This window comes from Corythoichthys intestinalis, chromosome 20, assembly GCF_030265065.1.
Source record: "Corythoichthys intestinalis isolate RoL2023-P3 chromosome 20, ASM3026506v1, whole genome shotgun sequence".
In the NCBI taxonomy this organism is placed as follows: Eukaryota; Metazoa; Chordata; class Actinopteri; order Syngnathiformes; family Syngnathidae; genus Corythoichthys; species Corythoichthys intestinalis.
This window is the reverse complement of record NC_080414.1, coordinates 36,657,358-36,678,785: the sequence shown is the minus strand read 5'-3', so window position 1 is coordinate 36,678,785 and position 21,428 is coordinate 36,657,358. Positions and strand designations below refer to the sequence as shown.

The window sequence follows — 21,428 nt, the reverse complement described above, 5'->3', positions numbered from 1 at the left end:
ATGACTCGAAAGCGAAAGAAAGATTTTAACCTCTCTCCCAGTCTTTATTTGGCACTGACTGACCACAGAACACTGGAGATATGATCCCTTTCGTTCATAAGCGGATTTTAAGGGGGGGGGGCAGGGGGGCCAGCCCCCCCCCGTGGTCGAAAAGTGTCATTGCATGTAATTGACTTTCCTATATATATAAAAGTTGTAAAGCAATAAAACTGCTATAAAAATTAATTGAATTGATTGAAAATATTTTTTTGACTGAAGCAACTTTTTTTGGGATTGAATGATTTAGACACAAATATCCTACCCATAATATGGCCCAAACACAAAAACGATTGCTTCAATTAAAAAAAAAAAACTTTTTCAATGAAAAATTAAGTGTTCAAATGCAAATGCTTCAATCTGAAATATTTTTTTCACATTCAAAAACTTTTTCTATGATTGAGTTTTTTCTTTTTTCTTTTTGGAAATATAATTTTTATGAAATAACACCTTTTTTGATTGAATAAAAAAAAAGACAAAAATGTTCTAGCCAAAATGTGGCCCAAACACAAATCAAAATTACTTCAATCAAAACAGTTGCTTCAATCAAAAAAAAAAAAAAAAAAAAAAAGAGCTTTCACATGCATTTTTTGAGTTTCTTTCTTTTTTTTTTTTTTTTTAATTTTTTTTTTTTTTCATTCAAACACATTTTTGATTGAAGCAGCCTTTTTTGGTTGAAAATATATATTTTGATTGAAGCAACTTTTTTTGATTGAATAATAAAGACACAAATCTACCTCCATATGGCTCCGCCCAGTGGATACAATTTTTTACCATATTCAATGGATGACGATCATGGCGAAATGTATTGCCAAAGCAGCCTGATTTAGAGTTACCCTAAAAAATGATGGGAAACAAAAAACACTCATTGTCAACTTAGTATTATGAATATTCTTGTTAGTTAATTTTATAGCTGATGCTGCATTTCGGGGTCATCAACATGTTGTGCCCCCCCTGCCCCATAAGTCAAACTCCACCTATGATTTCGTTTCATAATAGGGAATTAGTTTTCTTCACTAGAGGGCGCTCATGCTCTTTTGACAAATAATGCTCTCGCAGAAATTCAATGTTTTTTTTGTGTTTGTTTTGTTTTGTATTTCTTTGGGTTAATGTGGTTATGTAATATGTTACACTACAGTATTATAATAACAGTTCATATAGATAAGTTTGTGTTGAGGAAAAAAAAAACATTGTTTAAAAAATAAAGTCAAACATCGTAAGCATTAACTCACAACGTTACTCATTACTTGAGTACTGTATTCTTTTCACCAAATACTTTTCACTTTTATTTTTGGATGACTTCTTTTACTCTTACGTGAGTAATATTATTTTCAAGTAACGCTACTCTTAATTGATTAAAATTTTTGGCTAGTCTACTCACCTCTGTCAACAATTGATAATACACAAAAAATAAATTGAATGAGTATTTCTCCAAATTTAGTGAACATACAGCTTCATTTATACTGGGGACACAAATGGCACCCCCGCCTCCCCCCAAAAAAGACTCAATGGCGTTTGAGAAAGTGAGAGCGAGAGAGAGAAAGAGAGATGTATTTGTGTCGGTGGGGGTGGAGAGGTATTTTTTTGCCCCCCACCTCCCAACCCACCCATTTACCATCAAACTGTCAACCTGTATGACATCCTGACAACATTTCTAAGAGCCTGAGGAGCAACGAGTCATGGTAAGTCTGTTTACCAAATAATTGTTTGGGGATACTTATGAAATTAGTGTTGTTACAGTTTCAGCAAAATTAAGGATTTTGAGTTAAACATAAAAGCATGGAGTTACATATGATTTTTAATAACATCCAATGTGTTACGGAGTGAGCAGAGCGGAGCAAAATGTTAGAAACAGGTCTCACTGTGATGCACTTTAGTTTGGAATGACTGCAAACTACAACTAATATAATAGATTTTTTAATACAAACTTGCGTGTCAATTAAATCCAAGCATTAATATCATTATAAAGAATGATTCCCTCATTGCGTGAAATTTCCTGCATAGTGTCTTCTCTATATTACCTTTTTTGAAAAAGCACCCCTCCAGTTAAGGTGTCAAAATAATCAAATCTAAATAAAACGACTCTATTTTATTATTGTGCATTTGTTACAGTATATCAATACCTAATTGTGTGAACACTGCAATACAGTGATCTCCCGCTGCTTCACGCTTCAAACCTCAGTCCGTCCCGGATTTAATTTCAATAAAAAAATAATGATAAATAAATACAGTGTTTTATTTAAAAATGTTAAAATGTATGCATGTATACATGTACATTGTTTTATTTTAGATACAGTATAGGCCAAAAGTTTGGACACTCTTCTCATTCGTTCGTTTTTTAAAAAAATTTTTCTGTATTTTCATTACTACACTGAAAAAAGTAAACAATGGCTTGATTTAAAAAATATAGGATAATCAATCACACCTACAATTTGCATTGTATTAGCAGTAAAATTGTAGGTGTGATTGATTAGCCAATATATATATATTTTTTAAAATTGAATGTATCGTATTTTTGGGACTATAAGTCGCAGTGTTTTCATAGTTTGGCTGGGGGTTCGACTTATACTCTGGAACGACTTATGTGTGAAATTATTAACACATTGTTATATCATTTCACATGTTATTTTGGTGTTTTTGAGTGAGACTGATGGTTTGGTAAACTTGTTAGCATGTTCTTTATGCTATATTTATCTGAATAACTCTTAATAGCTAGGTTACGTTAACATACCGGCCACGTTCGCATTTCGTTGTTCATGCATCATGTAACATTATCATACTGTACACTTATTCAGCATGTTGTTCTGTATTGTATTTTTATTTTAAATTGCCTTTCAAGATGGCATATCTGTTCTATGTGTTGGATTTTATCAAGTAAATTTCCCCCCAAAAATGCGACTCCGGTGAGACTTATGTTTTTTTTCCTCTTCATTGCGCATTTTTGGGCTGGTGGGACTTATACTCAGGTGCGACTTATTGTCCGAAAAATACGGTAAACAAATTAATTTATTTACATTGTATTAGCAGTAAAATTTTAGATGTGATTGATTAGCAAATATATTTTTTTTAAATGAGCCACTGCTTCATTTTTCTCAGTGTATTTACATTGTAAATTCTCACTGAAGGTAATGAAACTATGAACGAACACATGTGGAATTGTGTACTTAGCAAAAAAAGGCGACATAACTAAAAATGTGTATAATATTGTAGTATCTTGAAAGTAGCCACCCTTTGCTCTGATTACTTTTTGCACTCTCTTGCCATTCTCTTGATGAGTTTCAAGAGGGAGTCATCTAAAATGCCTTTTCAAATTCTGCAACTTTTTTTTTTTTTTTTTATAATTAGTGGAATTTCATGCTTTATCAATGGGGTTGGGACCTTCATTTGTGTTGCATTGAATGAGGTGTGTTCAAAATTTTGGCCTGTATGATACTCATTTACAGGGTGTTCCAAAATGGTTGACCCCATTCTGAATGCCCATATCTCAGAAACTACTTGATGGATCTTAATGAAACTAAATACACTTTATGTTGAAGGCCATAAGTTTTATTGGTTAAATTTACAAAGAAAAGTACAAATATTTGTTGGTTCTATGACAGATTTTCATAAATGTTCAATATGAGCGCCGCCCTATCAAAATGCCTTTTCTTTTGAAGTGGACGGCATTTCTTAACCTGAAAAAATCCAAATGCCAAACGTTACACACAAAAACGTTTCTGCACAAGCTGTGAAAATATGAGGTCATTCCACTGAAATTTGTCAAAATAATTGGCCTACGAAATTGGGTCAAACATTTTGGAACACCCTGTATATCATGATTTGCAGTGCTTAAAACAATTTATAAAAATGTACATATGAAGGTTTTTTTTTTAGTTTGTTTTTGTTATTTATTCATTTATTTTTAAATTTATTATACTTTGGGGAAAAAAGGAAAAAATTGTCTCATATGTACCAGTATATCTTTCCAATGCTGTTAAATCTGAATAAATACACTAAACATACACACACACACACCAAAAAAAAAAAAAAAAAAAAAAAAAAAAAAAAAAAAAAAAAAGAATTAAAATGAAAATAAGCTCTGCCTTAACGTCACAGATTTTTTATTTTTCACGCGGGGGGGGGGGGGGGGGGGGTTCCCCATTAACCGCGAAAAACAAGGGATCACTTTAATGAATTTGTTGTTGTTATGGCATAATTTGCTACTTATTTACGATTTCCCCCCTTTTTTTATGCACCGTAATTTAATTTAAGTTGCCACCCACCAAATTTGACATGAAAACAGCATTTGTTCATACATTAGCTGCATTGGACGATCAGCCGCAGTTGTCCTCACTGTATTATGGGATATTTACAATTCACTGGCGTACCGCAAGCAACACATCACTTTTGCTCATTAATATTGATGACGTTAGCAATTGTTGCTAGGCGGGTCAAGCTCTCGTTTGTCCCTGATAGTAAATGCATAGAAATCGTGTACGAAGGAGATATTTACGAGCTAAACCTACCAATTCTGTCCGAAAATGATGTCCCTGGTGCCAAATTCACTAGTAAAGATGTGGAAGAACATACAAGTTAAAGAGATGGCTTGAGTGTCGAGGACTGAAAAAGAGCAGAGGTAGCTTTTTTTATTGACACCTTTTTCTTGTGTGCATTGCCTTACTCCACTGAAAATGACATTCTCCTGTTTCAACAATCTATCCTTTACCACCATACGCCCCGTCTTTCTTATATGTTATATCCTCTGATTGTCTTACGTCTCTGACCGTTCTATGGGGCAATTTACATTGCTAGTTTTGTGTACTCAGTGACAGCCAAGAACACTTATAATTTTTTTTCAAGAATAACAAATCTTAATTCACTTCCCCATACTAAAGTTGTTTTTTTAGAACAGAAAAGTTTCTTTTCTTGACCTGGGAAAAAAAAAAAAAATCTTTTCAGGTCATTCATTGTCAGACAGAAGCAGAACGGCAAAACACCACGCTAATAAATAAGTTAAAATTTCAAAATGGCTTACCTCTTCGTCCTGTGTAGGACTGTGGCCCCCAACAAAATGTGTACTGCAAATGAAATGTGAATGGCTTCACCTTGCTGGCGTTAAACTGGTCTTTTGGACGTCTGCACAAGTTGATCAATTGTTCACATTTTTTCCCCCGAGGTTTTGATTTTGGGAAACATATGAAGAAAACATCCTATATATGTCGTAATGTCTAGAGTCGTTTCTACAAGGTCCATAGCAGCAGTGTTTGATCGGCATGTTCTTTTTTGAAAGATTACCAGAGAAAACAAACAGAAATAACATTGTATTGTATGTAACATTGTACATTGGATTGTATACGAGGGCATGTTTATAACGACCCACTTCCGCGTTATAATGGCGATGTCACGGTCTAAAAATAACATTCGTGCGGTACGCTATTCAATAAACATTATTTATCCCTTGACAGAGTTCCCTTAGGGAAATTAGTTTCCAGCGCCCATAACACCACAGCAGCAAAGATAAAACAAAAAGATATTAACCGGTAACACTTTATTTGACAGTGGGGTCATTAGACTGTCATAACACCGTTATAATTATGATATGACACTGTCATGAGCAATAATAAATTCTTACGACAGATGTCATCAGGCTAATTATCTTACTTTTGAATGAATGTAAAAGATCCAAGCTGGACATAAATGGATTTAGGGACAAAATTTGACATATGTCATAAGCATTCTTTAATGCCCTTGACAGTGTCATGTCATAATTATGACAGTCTTATGACAGTCTTATGACACCGCTGTGAAAAAAAGTGTTACCTATTAATCCAAATAAATTAACAAATAAGCCACACTGAACTATAAGCCACAGGATTCAAAACGAGGGAAAAAAGTACCGGCTTATAGTCCGAAAATTACAGTTTGTATGTATGCATACAATGAGAACATTTGATCTGTTTTTAATGGTATTTTTTAATGAACTGATTTTATTACATTGAATCGCAGCAGATGTGCGAATCCAGGGTGTCCTCCGTCATCCAGGAATGGATGAATCCATACCCGAATCAGACCCACGTGACTCTGAACCCGACCACTTCGAGTCCTGCCGTCTCAAACAACTTGGCTTCAATGGACATGTTGTCATACAGCCAGTCTCAGGGTTTGAGGGGGAGCAGCGAGGACAGAATAGACGAGCAGATGATGGGCCTGTCGTACCTGCCGTACACATCTTCTTGTCTCAATAGCACCACAAATTCCGGGAACCACCATCAGAACCCCGGAGGACATATGCAGGTGAGAAACTGTGCGTTTTACGCGCGTAAAATTGAGCAACGCCACCGACCGACTCTTCCTCTTCAGGAGTTCTCACCTCCTTTTATCTTGCCGACCATGCGCGGACCGGTGGCGAAGCGGAGCATCAGCAAGGACAGCGCAGAATACCGGCTGAGACGAGAAAGGAACAACATCGCGGTACGAAAGAGTCGCGACAAGGCCCGCAGAAGGATCCTGATGACTCAGCAGAGGGCCCTGCAGCTGCAGGAGGAGAACCAGAAGCTGCAGATGAAGATCGGGCAGCTCTCACAGGAGCTGGACACTCTCAGACATATCCTGTCTCAGCAGCACCTGCCGGGAAGTGAAGAGGGGACCGCAGCGGTTGCTGCTATCTGAGCAAAGCCTTACAGAACTATCAGTCAGTAATATTGTTGAACTCCTCAGTGTCCAACAATATCTATAAAACGATAGCAGCACAAACGAAAATGTTCACAGCACAAATGAGCACAAACGTAGCATAAATGATTGACACAATTTTTAGCCGTTTTAAATCAAAATGCGGGTCTGGTTGACCTATAAAAGAATTGTTAATAACTCAAAAACAATAACAGCACAAACGAGCAAAAACCTAGCACAAATGAATGACATCATTTTTCTATTTCATCTTCACAGAGGCATGTCAAACACTTTAATTAGACCACCTGTCATAAAAGTATTATGTTTTAGTTTTGTGTCATCATAAATAACATCCACAATCCACATACTGTTGTATTAACCATTCCAGAAACAAGAAAATTGGTACTGCTAATTATAGCTACCCTGCTGGCCAAAAGTATTGGCACCCCTGCAATTCTGTCAGATAATGCTCAATGTCTTCCAGAAAATGATTGCAATTACAAATGCTTTGGTAGTAATATCTTCATTTATTTTGCTTGCGATGAAAAAACGCAAAAGACAATGAAAAAAAAAAAAAAAAAATCATTTTACACAAAACTCCAGTATTGGCACCTTCAGCCCAATACTTGGTAGCACAACCTTTAGACAAAATAACTGCAAACAACCGCTTCTGGTATCCATCAATGAGTTTCTTACAATGGAATTTTAGACCATTCTTCTTTGGCCAACTGCTCCAGGTCTCTGAGATTTGAACGGTGCCTTCTCCATACTGCCATTTTCAGATCTCTCCACAGGATTCAGGACTCTGGACTCATTGTTGGCCACTTTAGAAGTCTCTTGTGCTTTCTCTTAAACCATTTTCTAGTGCTTTTTGAAGTGTGTTTCGGGTCATTGTCCTGATGGAACACCCATGACCTCTGACCCTCATAAGACAGCTTTCTCACACTGGGCCCTAGATTTTGCTGCAAAATTTGTTGGTAGTCTTCAGTCTTCTTTATGTCTCTGGGTCAGACGTTCCTGGGTATCCTACCATAGAGTCCCTTTTCATTCAGACGCCGACGGATAGTACGGGTTGACACTGTTGTACCCTCGGACTGCAAGACAGCTTGAACTTGTTTGGATGTTAGTGGAGGTTCTTTATCCACCATCCGCACAATCTTTTGTTGAAATCTCTCATGAATTTTTCTTTTCCGTCCACATCTAGGGAGGTTAGCCACAGTGCCATGGACTTTAAACTTATTGATGACACTTCGCACAGTAGACAAAGGAACATTCAGGTCTTTGGAGATGGACCTGTAGCCTTGAGATTGTCCATGCTTCCTCATAATTTTGCTTCTCAAGTCCTTAGACAGTTCTTTGGTCTTCTTTCTTTTCTCCATGCTCAATGTAGTAAACACAAAGACAAATGTTGAGTCAACTTTAATCCATTTTAACTGGCTGCAAGTGTGATTTAGTTATTGCCACCACCTGTTATGTGCCACAGGTAAGTAACAGGTGCTGTTAATTACACAAATTAGGGAAGCTTCACATGATTTTTCAAAGGGTGCCAATACTTTTGTCTGGCCCATTTTTGGAGTTTTGTGGAAAATGATCATTATTTAAAATTTTTTTCATTCTCTTTTGTGTTTTTCACTGCAAGCAAATTAAATGAAGATATTACTACCACAGCATTTATAATTGCAATCATTTTCCCGGAGAAATTGAGCATTATCCGACCGAATTGCAGGGGTGCCAATACTTTTGGCCAGCACTGTCGTGCACACACTTGATCACGCAAATTACAAATATCCAGTTTTATGGTGCCAATGTCAAAATAAAACTTGTGATTATGTATGAATGAGTATGAATGAGCAACAACATGCCTGTCAGGCAGAACAACCCCGCTGGCAGTAATGCAAAAGCTACCATTTGACACCCCTGGTCTAATGTGTTAAGCACTCTACGTTGTGCACAGTCCAAGGAGAATCACTACAAAAAACATACAAAGGTACTAATGGTCAGTTTCATGTGCATTGGAAAAAAAACATGGATATCTCACATCATACTGAGAGGGTTTCTGATATGTTAATGCCCTTCTTTGTTGATGAGAGGGCTCAAATACAACAATCATCTCCATATATGATGCAGTGCAGTTCCATTGTTATGTCAAATCAGAGCCTGATCTTACCTTATACAGTAGTTAGGATGAGGGGTAAAGAAAAGGAATGGATGGAAATTAAATGTTGCATGTGTACCTGGTGTTTTGTTCAGCTTGATTCTTGTACAGAACATAACATGTTATTGCCATTTGTTGTTTTGGCATTACTGTCATGAATAAAGCAACCGATTTTATGCCAAAATGTGCCTCGAGGAGAAGTAGATTCAGACATGTAAAGTAAGAAGGTACAGTGTATATTTACTTAATAGTAGCTTCTTATTGTAATGTTTTTTTTCTTATATGGACAAGAGATGTCCCGATCCGATCACGTGATTTTTTAAAAAAGATTAAATATACTAATTTATTTCTTAAAATAAATCTTAATCTTATTTTCAGATAGGTATTTTTCTAATTTCAAGAAATCTAAGTCAGTAAAATTTACTTCACTTATTTCGAGAATATTTATACTGAGAAACATGGAAATTAAACTAGTTTTAGGGAGATGTGTTCATACAGGTTATCTAGTGATCTATCTATAGTGGTATGAAAAAGTATCTGAATCTTGTGGAATTTCTCACATTTCTGCATAAAATCACCATCAAATGTGATCTGATCTATGTCAAAATCACACAGATGAAAAAACCATCGCCTTTAACTAAAACCACCCAAACATTTATAGGTTTTCATATTTTAATGAGGATAGTATGCAAACAATGACAGAAGGGGGAAAAAAATAAGTAAGTGAACCATCACATTTAATATTTTGTGCCTCCCCCCTTTGGCAGAATAACTTCAACCAGCGCTTCCTGTAGCTGCAGCTGCAGTTCAGTCAGATTCCCGGGATGTCTGGCATGAATCGCTGTCTTTAGATCATGCAACAGAATCTCAATGGGATTCAAGTCTGGAATTTGACTTGACCACTCCAGAACGTGTATTTTGTTCTTCTGAAACTGTTCTCAAGTTGATTTACGTCTGTGTTTTGGATCATTGTCTTGTTGCAGCATTCATCCTCTTTTTAACGTCAACTGCTGGACAGACGGCCTCAAGTTTTCCTGCAAAACATCCTGATAAACTTTTGAATTAATTCTTCCATTCATGATTGTTGTCCAAGCCCCGAGGCAGCAAAACAGCCCCAAATCACGATGCTCCCTCCACCGTGCTTCACGGTGGGGATGAGGTGTTGATGTTGGTGAGCTGATCCATTTTTCCTCCACACATGACGTTGTGTGTTACTCCAAAACAATTCAACTTTGGTTTCATCAGTCCACAAAATATTTTGCCAAAACTTCTGTGGAGGGTCCAAGTGTCTTTTTGCGAACATTAAACGAGCAACTATGTTTTTTTGACAGCAGTGGCTTCCTCCGTGGAGTCCTCCCATGAACACCAGTCTTGGCCATAGTTTTACATATAGTTGATGTGTGCACAGGAATATTGGACTGTGCCAGTGATTTCTGTAAGTCTTTAGCAGACACACTAGGGTTCTTTTTTAGTATTGAGTATTCTGTGCTGAACTCTTGGTATCATATTTGGTGAACGGCCACTCCTTGGAAGAGAAGCAACAGTGCCAAACTCTTTACATTTGTAGACAACTTCTCTGACTGTTGATTGATGAACATCCAGACTTTTAGAGATAGTTTGTATCTTTTCCCAGCTTTATACAAATCAACAATCCTTTTTTTTTTTGTTGTCCTGTCCTGTTCAGCTGTTTGACACAGAGAATGGAAGTCTAAGTGCCCGGATTCTGAACAGTTTTAATGTTTCACATTGAGAGTCTGACATACTCCCATTGTGATAATTCAAAATACCTTTTTATTATGACAAAGCAGCGTCAGGAAGGGATTATGGGGGGACAGAAGAAAAGAAATACAAGAGAAGAAGGGAAAGAAACACATACACAAACAACAACTAGAAATACATTGAACATCTAAACTAGTTACTAATATGCTGGTGCTATCGTCAGCGAGATGTATATCCGGTTTACACCATGTGGGGGCCTATTGGCCAGTGAAAGAGGAGAATGGGGGTGGGGGTGTCTATAAGCCTATAAGCTAAGTGATTGAAAGGGGTAGAGTGTACACAAATCAGTTCTGTGATCTAGAACCCAGTAATCGTGTGAATCTCTCATGAGTGTAAGCCCGTTGGCGACCAACCCTACGCCGCCGCATCGCCAATCCCGGCACCGGGACCCCCAACCCGAGCATGCCCTACCACATCCAGCAGCACGCAGGCCCCACCGGGCGTGCGACAGCCACGCAGACGGGCGGAGAAGCCGCGCGGGCGCCAACCCAGGGCCACGGCCCCCACCCAGCCAGCCCGGGGAGGGAGGGCGGGCGGGGGGGTGGGGGGCCATGCGCAGCCCATCCCTCCTCCCGCAGCCCAGCAAAGGAGCCATCGTCCCCCCCCCGGGACCCAGGGTGGTCCCCCGGGCCACCCGCGCACCCATCAACCGGCCTTCAGGGATGGCAGGAGGGGACGCATCACCAACCCTACGCCTACAACCACCCCCGCCCGCCCACCCGGGCCACGAGCCACAGCCGCAGCCCCCCAACCGGCACGGCACGCCACGGGACCCCCAGCGGCCCACCAAGCCCCAGGCAAGGCAGGGTCCCCCGCCGGTGCAGGCGACACCCCGCTGATACACCGGCGCCCAGCCAGCGACCCGCGACGGAGCGCAGGGCGGATGCCCAGCCAGAGAAGAGAGGGGAAGGCGGAGGCAGGAGAACGCCCAGGAACTGCCACGGGGCGATGCAAGATCGGAGACCCGACCCCCCAACCTACTCCCGCGGCCGGCAGCCGAGGCAGAGGGGAGGCCACACCCCAGGAGCCACGCCATATAGAAAAAGTGTGGGACCCACCTACCACCCTATTACTGTGGCTGCCAGGTTCCCGACTGGCAGCCGTCACCCAGCACCGTGATGGGGGTGTGAGGGGAGGGTAGTGCAATGTATGCATTAAAATAGGAGAGCTTGGCTTGGTGCAGTGGGACCGCAGCATGGAGCTTCTGCCCAGCCGCCCGTCCCACCGCCCTTTGCCAGAGCTCTCCTGTGGAGTATGATGTGTGGTGCATTTAAAAAAGGTGCAGAGATGACGGGGCCTGTGGTGAGGAGGCAGCCGTGAGGTACCCCCACCCCCAACAGGTTCCAACTATCCCACAACCTTGGTTTGTGGTGCATTAAAAACAGGGGGGAGCCGGGCCGGGACTGTAAAGCCCCGTCCCAACTCTCCCCGGAGAAATGTATGAGCATGTAAGTGCCAGGATGAAAAATATTTACAGTGCCGAAGTGAGAAGTGCGTGAGTTAAGAGGCAGGCTCCCGCGGGCGTGGCCCTGTCCACCAGAACCACCGGCCGCAGGGCGGAAGAGGCGTCAGGGCCCCGATCAATCTCCGCCCCAGACCACCCACGGCGCCTCCGCGACCGCCCACCCCCCTCCCACCCACCGAGCACCCACCCCGCACTCCGAGCAGGCGCCACACCAAGCGCCGGCGACCAGGGGACATCCACCCCACCGGCAAGGGACAGCAAGCCTCACCCAAGGCCCCGCGGGCCCCAAGAGGCCCCGCCAACGACCCCGCCGGCCGGGGGGCACAGCCAGACGCAACCAGACAAGCCCCGGCCGAAAATCCCGGGGGCCAAGACTGGCGACGGGACGGCCCAGGGCAGGACGCCAACAAACTCCACCTGTAAAGCTGACAGAAGAAGAGGTTTATCAAACACCATTAGATGTATGCCAAGGACCGGTGAAGTGTATTATTTACGCATAGTTCCTTAATTGTTCCAAGTCTGATAATATATAGGGTGTTCCAAAAAAAAGTTGCATATGTTCCCCAGCAGCTGGAAACCAAATTGTCTATGAGTATCCTTGTAAAATAAGCCCATTGACCGACTAAACTGTGAAGGAAGAAAAATTATTTATTACATGCTGTTGGGAGTGTATAAAACAGTTCGGATTTAAACGTCCTGTTTCCAGCTGCAGAAGGATGCATACAACTTCCCTGGACACCCCGCATACATCAATTTATGTGTACATTTTTATTATTTTTGTGGCATCCCTTAGCAGGTGAGAGAGAATCCTTATTCTATGTTCATCATTCTTGCGACCGTTTCCCACTGTTGTTCGTATTTGTCCATTTTATTTGTCTGTTTGGCAGATATTTTCTCTAATGTTATATATTCAATGATTAGATTTAGCCATTGGCTAATGCTAATGTTTTGTTTGTTTTTCCAATTCAACAATATTGTTTTTTTGGCTATCGTTAGACTTGCTAGTAATGGACGGGTTTGATGGATAGAGATATTCACTGTATTCAGATCGCCAAGCAGACAAAGAGTTGGAGACAATGGAATCCTGCAGTTCAATAGGAAAGAGAGTTTCTTCGTTACCTGTGCCCAGAAATCTTGTATTGGTTTACATTGCCAAAGAGCATGAAAGTATGTATCTGAAGTATCTTCGTTGCAGTTTGTACATTTATCGGATTGGGAGAACCCCATTTTGTGCATTTTAGATTGAGTAATATGCCATCTGTGCAGTATTTTGAACTGTATAAGCTGAAGGTTCTTATTCTTTGTCATTATAAATGTATTTTTACAGATGTTGGACCAATAGTTATTATCTAATGTTACCGAAAGTTCGTTATTCCATTTTTCGATTGGTAGGCAAGTAGAGTTGTTACATGAGAGGGCTTTATATACTTTTGAAAGTATTTTTTTTCGTTGAGGATGTATATTTATTATTTTATTCACGAAAGGTGGTGGGTCTAACGTACCCGTTAGTGATGGAAATTTGCTTCTGATGGCTGCCCTGATTTTATTGTATTGCAGGAAATTGACCCCTTTGATCTGGAAATCTTGCATTATTTTTTCATATGACATGAATGTATTATCTTTAAACAAATGCTGTAACTGGTTTATTCCCGTATCATCCCATGCGCTGAAATAAATAGGAATTTTATTAACTCCAAAGTCTGGGTTGTGCCAGATTGGTGAAAATTTACACGGGGCTTGTTGTGATTGCGTAATTTCCATACCTCTCCACCAGGCTTTCAAGGTACATGCTATCATTGGGTTTTTGAAGCAGCTATGGTGCTTAATACTAGAGCTAATAAAGGGGAGGTTTGCCAATTGTATTTGGTTGCAGTCTGTTTGCTCTAATTCTAGCCATGACTGTTGTTCAGTGTTAAGATATAACCACCTAATAAGATATTGTATTTGATTTGCTATATAATAGTGTTGGAAATTAGGGGCCTCTAGACCCCCCTCTGGTTTATTTCTTTGCAATTTGGCAAGGCTAATTCTGTTTTTCTTGTTTTTAAAGTAGAATTTTGTGACGGCTGAGTCTAGGTCTTGAAACCATTTTTGAGTGGGTTTAAAGGGGATCATTGAGAACAAATAGTTTATTTGTGGTAATACTTTCATTTTGACTGTTGCTATCCGGCCCAAAAGTGAGATGGGTAGATTATTCCAGTGTGTCAAATCTTCACATATTTTTGCTAAGAGGGGTGTATGGTTTAGTTTAGTTAATTCTGTAAGTTTTGGTGAAATGTTGATTCCAAGATACCTTATATTCCCTATTGGAATATTGTGATTTTGATTTGCAGGATTCCATGAGTTTGTTGAAAAGGGCATTATAATTGATTTTGACCAATTTATAGCATAATCTGATATTTGTGAAAATGTCTTTATTAGTTCAAAAGTCTCATGTAGGGAGGATTCTGGTTTTTCTAGATATAATAGTATATCGTCTGCGTATAAGTTAATTTTGTGTTCCGATGTGTGCGAGCAGATCCCTTTGATATTAGCGTTTTGTCTTATTGCAATTGCTAATGGTTCAATAAATAGAGCGAATAATAGGGGTGAGAGTGGACAGCCTTGTCGAGTTCCCCTTTGAAGACAGAAACTTTGTGAAATGACCCCGTTTGTGTTTACAGTGGCTTTTGGGGCGTTGTAGAATATTTTTATCCAGCGGATAAATGGCTCACCGAAGCCAAATTTTTCCAAACTTTGAAGAGAAAAATCCAGTTGACTTTGTCAAATGCTTTTTCTGCGTCCAAAGAGAGGATAATTGCTTTCTGTTTATAATTCTGTGCAATATTAATAAGATTTAACAAGCGTCTTATATTGTTTGTAGAGTTACGTCCTTTAATAAAGCCGGTCTGGTCTTTATGAATTATAGTGGGAAGAGTTTGTTCTAATCTAGTAGCTAAAGCCTTTGCAATAATTTTAATATCTGTATTCATTAAGGATATTGGTCTATAGTTTGCTGGTTGGGTTAGGTCTTTCCCTTCTTTTGGCAGTAGTTTGATTACTGCAGTGTTCATATTGTCTCTAATTTGATCCTTGGCACTGATTTCTTGAACCATTCTATAGAAAAGTGGTGCCAGCATATTCCAAAAGTGTTTAAAATATGATGTCGAGAACCCGTCGGGCCCCGGTGCGCGACCTGTTGGCATGTCCTTTACAGCATTCCATAATTCAGCGAGGGTAAGTGGGGTATCTAGCAATTGTTGGCTTTCTAAAGTTATTTGGGGGATGTCAAGATTATTAATGAATAGGTCAATGTCTTCATTATGATCGTTTGTCACCGAGTATAAGTTTTTGTAGTAGCTGTAGAAAGTTTCGTTAATTTTTTCTGGTGATTGTGTTATTATGCCGGCTGAATCTTGTATTGTTGTAATTCATGTTTTTTCTTTGTCACGTTCGAGTTGGTTTGCTAAATATTTCCCGGATTTGTTATTATGCTCAAAGTTGGTATATCGTAGTTGTTGTAACAGAAACTGAGTTTTTTTAGACAGAATACTATTGAGCTGTTCTTTGGCGCTGAAAAGTTCTTTTGTGGTATTGTCTGTGGGATTATTGGCGAATTCCTCCGTCAGTTGTTTGATTTTTATTTCTAACTCGTTTTCCAACTTCTGTTCTTGTTTTTTTTTTATATGATGAATATGAGATAATCTTGCCTCGAATTACTCATTTTCCTGTTTCCCAAAGCAATGATGGTGAGATGTTTGGGGAATCGTTAAGTTCCATGAAGTCTTTCCATTCTTTCTTAACGAATGTATCAAATGCTGGGTCATCTAATAAGGAATCATTACAGCGCCAGGTTGCGTGGGGTATCGTGCGGGAGTCAATTTTAAGGGCTAAAGAAATTGGTGCATGATCACTGATGATTATGGGATGTATTCTTGGCGAAATATTATTAATAGTGGAATTATTTGCTAGAAAAAAATCAATTCTTGAACACGAACCATGGGCTAGGGATTGAAAGGTATATTCCCTTTTTGTTAAATGTTTTGCTCTCCAGACGTCACTTAAGCCGAAATCGTCCATATATTTCCTAATGGTTCTTGCAGTTTGTGACTGTTTAGTGAGTTTAAAATTGGAGCTATCTATACTTGGATCAAGTGTTGTGTTAAAGTCCCCTCCTATAATAATTGTTGAGTTCACTGACATGTCACTCAGTTTACCAAAGATATTGTGGAAGAACTGTGTGTCCTCGTTGTTTGGGGCATATATGTTCACTAATGTGAACAGTTTATTACTTATGGTGGCTTGTACTATTATGAATCTACCTTCCGGGTCTGCAATTGCACTATTTAATGTGAATGAGATTCTTTTATTTATTAATATTGATACTCCTCTTTGTCTGCTGTTATAGCTGGCTGAATACATCAAGTTAAAATCTGAGTGTTTAAAATATTTCTCTTCGGATTTGGCTAGATGTGACTCTTGCATAAAGAAGAGGTCTGCCTTTAATTTGGTGATGTATTCCATAATTTTAGTTCTCTTTGCCTGCGATCGGAAGCCATTCACATTAAACGAAACAACATTTATATATGTCATATGCGGATATTTATAAGTATCTTAAGGAAAGTAATGATCTCAGGATGTGTGTTATAATATTCGGTCCTGAATGTCATCAACCATTCACATTCGTTAGAAGCCATACGAGTATGTAATAAATCAAATTCTAATAGAACTGAATGCAATTTTTTGTAAACCGCTTGGCATAATTCACACGACATTAAGACGTTGTTAGAAGGATTAAATACATGGGTAGCATCAACACAAAACATTACAATTTTAAAGCGTGTACTTAGTGTGTGCCAGAAAAAATTAAATTGTCCCTCATGCTCCTTGATTGGATGTCTAACATTGACTCCTTCATTATCTTATTCTCTTTTTTAATAGCTTCTAATGCTCCGGTCGTCGACTCGAAGGCGTCTCTCAGTGTAGCGTTTTGCGATTTGAGATACGTTACCTCGTGCTGTGTAAACACGAGGCTTTCTTTTAACTCTTTAATCTCGGCTTGAAGGATTTCTAATGCAATCGATATTTTCTTATCGATTGATCCAATTCCCTCGCTAATTGACTTTGTGTATTCGGGGGGGCTTGCTAACAACAAATCGTCGGTCGATGTAGCCGAATCAATAGAATCTGCCTTTTTACGCTCCGCCGGGAGATCACTGCGTTGGCTAGATGTTGCCATGGCGTTTCCTTGATGTGTGGCGGAGTCGGAGAAAAAAGGTGGATCACGATCGTGAAAAATCTGAGGGAAAAATTAGTTGAAGTCTACTTGAGCAAAGTTACTTGCTAGCCTAGCCAGTTGATTGCGTCATGCGTCTACGGAGTCTCGCGAGAGTAACGACGTCACAGCATGGTCTCCAGACACCGCTCTAAATATCAAACAAATCAACAATCCTTGATCGCAGGTCTTCAGACAGCTCTTTGACTGAGCCATGATGCAAATCAGACAATGCTTCTCATCATTCTTACAAGGTGTGTGTTTTATAGTGGGCCGGGCAGCTTTAAACCACTCATCAGTGATTGGGCACACACCTGACTTAAATTGTTTGGTGAAATTGGTTTCAATTGCTCTTTAAAGAGCATACAACATGAGAAAAAAAGTCTTAAATGGCATTATTATGTGAATTAGAATCATATTTTGAGACGATTCGACTATATACAACAATTTAGCAAAGAACAGATGACGAGAAATTAGTCTTTTAATCTGCCGGTTAGCCACGCCTACCATTGTAGGGCTTTAGCGTGCCCAACAGGTGGATGACGTCAGCGGTAGACTGGGCTCATCAGTTTTACTATTCAGCCCATTGAGGGGGAATTATTCAGAACGAGGAAAACGCGACGAAGAGAGCCGCAAAATGTCATTGTTTCAGTCTCTCTACTCCAATATTTTTACAGAATATTCTTTTTATCCAAGTATTTTTCCCCAATACCTATATGAGAAGGACCAGTCAGCTCGTCGAGGGGGAACTATTCACAAAGAGGAAAACGCGACGAAGAGAGCGGCAAAATGTCATTATTTCTGTCTCTTTACTTCAATATTTTTACAGGATATTCTTTTTATTCAAGTATTTTCCCCAATTGCTAAATAAATGGCATGGTCATGACAAATAACAGTCTTGTGCTAATTGGAATATGAAATCCTAAAAATGCATTTATTTAGGACGACATGGCAAAATTACTCCATAATGGTCAAAACTGTCGACTTCACCCTTACTGTCGCACCTCCCGAACGGTATTTTATGACACCTAAATCGGACACAAGTCATTTCCCTTCCCCGGCTTCGGAGAATGTAAACAAACCAAAAGGGGTGACAGCTAGCCGACATGCTAACCCGAACCGAGTGATGTTTCAAAGTCTTCCAAGTGGAAAATCACACATAACTAGCCCGGATTATTTGACATGATGACTCGGTTGTCGATTGTCTTTGCGGATCGGCAAACCGCCCGGCGGAGAGCAATTTACAGTTCGTTCCCCGGAGGAGGGTGGCTGCAGTTGTTGTGCAGCTAACGTGCTGCTAATGTGCACGAGGAGAGCTTTTTGCATGCCTATCAGTGTTCAAACATAAGTAAACCTTTATTTAAAGAAAGTTTGTAGTGTTTACTTTGTAATAGCTGTATTAATATTTGACATAATACTAAACAAGATGTTTACTCACTTCCTCGTAAGTCCAATGGTCCCACAGTAGTCGTTGGGCTTGTTTTGGCCAATATCCACGGTGAATGGGAACCTTTTGAAACTCCAAAAAGGCGCATACGCCTCTCCCTCATACAGAATGATTTTTCTGCAGCCGTTTGGCTGGTGTGATGCGAAAAATAAACGTATTAATCCGCAAAATCAGTTGAATCCTTCATCCTCATACACAACAGTACGCTGTATAGTGAAGAGGACGCCTTCTACCGTACACGTCACAGCGCCCTCCTCCTCAATGCAAGGCCGAAGCCGGGAGTCACTCATTTTCATGGCGCGGGATTAAAAAAACTAAATAAATATAGCGATCGCTTCCACTTACATCCAAGCGGTCCATATCATTCAGGAGCATAAAATACCGTGTGTATTATGGAATAAACATGCTTTTTCGTGTCACATGCACTTTAAGTCTCCTTAGGCAGATGGTTCACTTATTTTTCCCCCTTCTGTCATTGTTTGCATGCTATCCTCATTAAAATATGAAAACCTATAAATGTATGGGTGAGTTTAGTTAAAGCAGACACTGTTTTTACATCTGTGTGATTTTGACAAAGATCAGATCACATCTGATGGTGACTTTATGCAGAAATGGCCGATAGATCTATCTACCTACCTACCTACCTACCTACCTACCTACCTACCTACCTACCTACCTACCTACCTACCTACCTACCTACCTACCTACCCACCCACCCACCCACCCACCCACCCATCTATCTATCTATCTATCTATCTATCTATCTATCTATCTATCTATCTATCTATCTATCTATCTATCTATCTATCTATCTATCTATCTATCTATCTATCTATCTATCTATCTATCTATCTATCTATCTATCTATCTATCTATCTATCTATCTATCTATCTATCTATCTATCTATCTATCTATCTATCTATCTATCTATCTATCTATCTGTGTCTATCTGTCTATCTATCTAGATGATATATCTTTTGGATAGTGATTCTTCAGTCTGGACACCCCTCTTTATCTACTAAGATGTAGCAATTAGTTCTCATACGGACAATGGTATGACGCAAAGGAATGAATTCTCCATGATTGCGTACATTATGTATAGTATGTTACATCAGGGAACATGGCATCCACCTGCCACATCATTTACCATAAGTTGCCTAGCCACAGAAACGGACGTCATGTCACGGACCGTTGTTCACTAGCGGTTTCCCTTTGTGAGATGGGTAAGATTTCGACACAGCGGAGAATGGAGATGAGGGAGCGTAGAGATAGTATCAGTGTTTAGGGCTGCCAGGGCCTTCCTGTGGCTGTGATGGTCGTGAAGGGACACAGAGATAGGAGATGCAAAGGAGGGGGTCGGGGGAAGCTAGGCTGACACCCTTTTTATAGAAAAACAACTGTTTAATCACATTTTTATTTTTTCAAAACTGAGATGGAAAAAGTTCACAGGAGGCATGATAATCCTGCTGAAATCTCAAAAAAATGATTATTTAGGATAATCGCAGCTAGCTAAAGATTAGATGATAAAAGATAGGCAAATACATCCTTAATGCAAGTCCACCTGGGCAAATTAATGATTTTAGGGCTAATTTTATCCTCGTCCGTCATGGATTTTAAATGGGAATTTATGAATTGAGTGAATAAAATTGCTTACTGCATCGTCATTTCTCTCTTGTGAATCAATTGTTTCTATCTATCATGCTTCTGCAGAAAACATGTGAGACTGCATAGTGGCCATCACATATTGAGCACCAAACAAAACTTTTTGTGTGTCTGTTGAAATGTCCCGCAGCGTCGTGTGGGGCAATATGCGGTCCTGTGGACTGCGACATCTCCACAGAGTGAGGAAAGACTGTATTTCATCTAAACCCCACCAAATTACCCAACGAGCAGCAAATATATGAACCTTCGCTACAACAGCATTAAGCATATCTCCCAGTAATCGAATCATTACTTTTTTTTTTTTTTTTTTTTTTTAATTTCACTGACAGTATCTTCGGAATCAGATCATGGAGGGGAAACACAAAGTGATAAATGGTGTAATAGGAAAACCTTGATTTATTGTGTTTGGTCACATTAGTGAATCAATTAGGATCTGATCATTGGTTGAGTTAACCTCACTCTAAGAATTTATTACTACATCAAATCACCACCCGTGGCAGTTAAAATAAGTCACAAGCATTGTTTGACAAACTAAGGAGTAGAAAGAAGTATTGCACATTTTAATATGTAGTGAGTATTAAAAAAAAAAAAAAAAAAAAAAAGTAGATACACAGCTGGCCAAAAGTATTGGCACTCCTGCAATCTGTCAGATAATGCTCAATTTCTTCCAGAAAATGATTGCAATTACAAATGCTTTGGCGGTAATATCTTCATTCATTGTGCTTGCAATGATAAAAACACAAAGAGAATGAAAAAAAAATTAAATCATTATAATTATATACAAAAACTCAAAAAATGGGACGGACAAAAGTGTTGGCACCCTCAGCCTAACTCTTAGTAGCACAACTTTTAGACAAAATAACTGCGCAAAATAACGGTGCCGGTATCCATCAATGTGTTTCTTACAATGCTCTGCTGGAATTTTAGACCATTCTTCTTTGGCCAACTGCTCCATGTCTCTGAGATTTGAAGGATGCCTTC

The 21,428-nt window shown here is 39.5% G+C and overlaps 1 protein-coding gene across 2 annotated transcripts; it reads left to right on the top strand.

Annotated features, from left to right (window-relative positions):
• The first annotated feature begins 1,609 nt into the window (after nucleotides 1-1,609).
• cebp1 (CCAAT/enhancer binding protein (C/EBP) 1) lies at nucleotides 1,610-9,031 on the top strand. 2 transcript variants are annotated; one of them, XM_057824574.1, is made up of 3 exons: nucleotides 1,610-1,718; nucleotides 6,025-6,309; nucleotides 6,376-9,031. In XM_057824574.1, exons 1-3 carry the CDS (start codon nucleotides 1,716-1,718, stop codon nucleotides 6,682-6,684), a joined length of 597 nt encoding a protein of 198 aa, XP_057680557.1. In that variant the 5' UTR covers nucleotides 1,610-1,715; the 3' UTR covers nucleotides 6,685-9,031. The 2 variants fall into 2 exon arrangements, with proteins under 2 accessions (XP_057680557.1, XP_057680556.1); XM_057824573.1 differs by having other exon boundaries at nucleotides 1,640-1,718; nucleotides 6,022-6,309.
• Nucleotides 9,032-21,428: the final 12,397 nt, after the last annotated feature.

What these genes read in the sequence shown, in the direction of transcription:
- cebp1 (XM_057824573.1), top strand. An exon ending in ACCCCGGAGGACATATGCAG is followed by an intron (nt 6,310 to 6,375) that starts GTGAGAAACTGT and finishes CTTCCTCTTCAG; the next exon opens with GAGTTCTCACCTCCTTTTAT.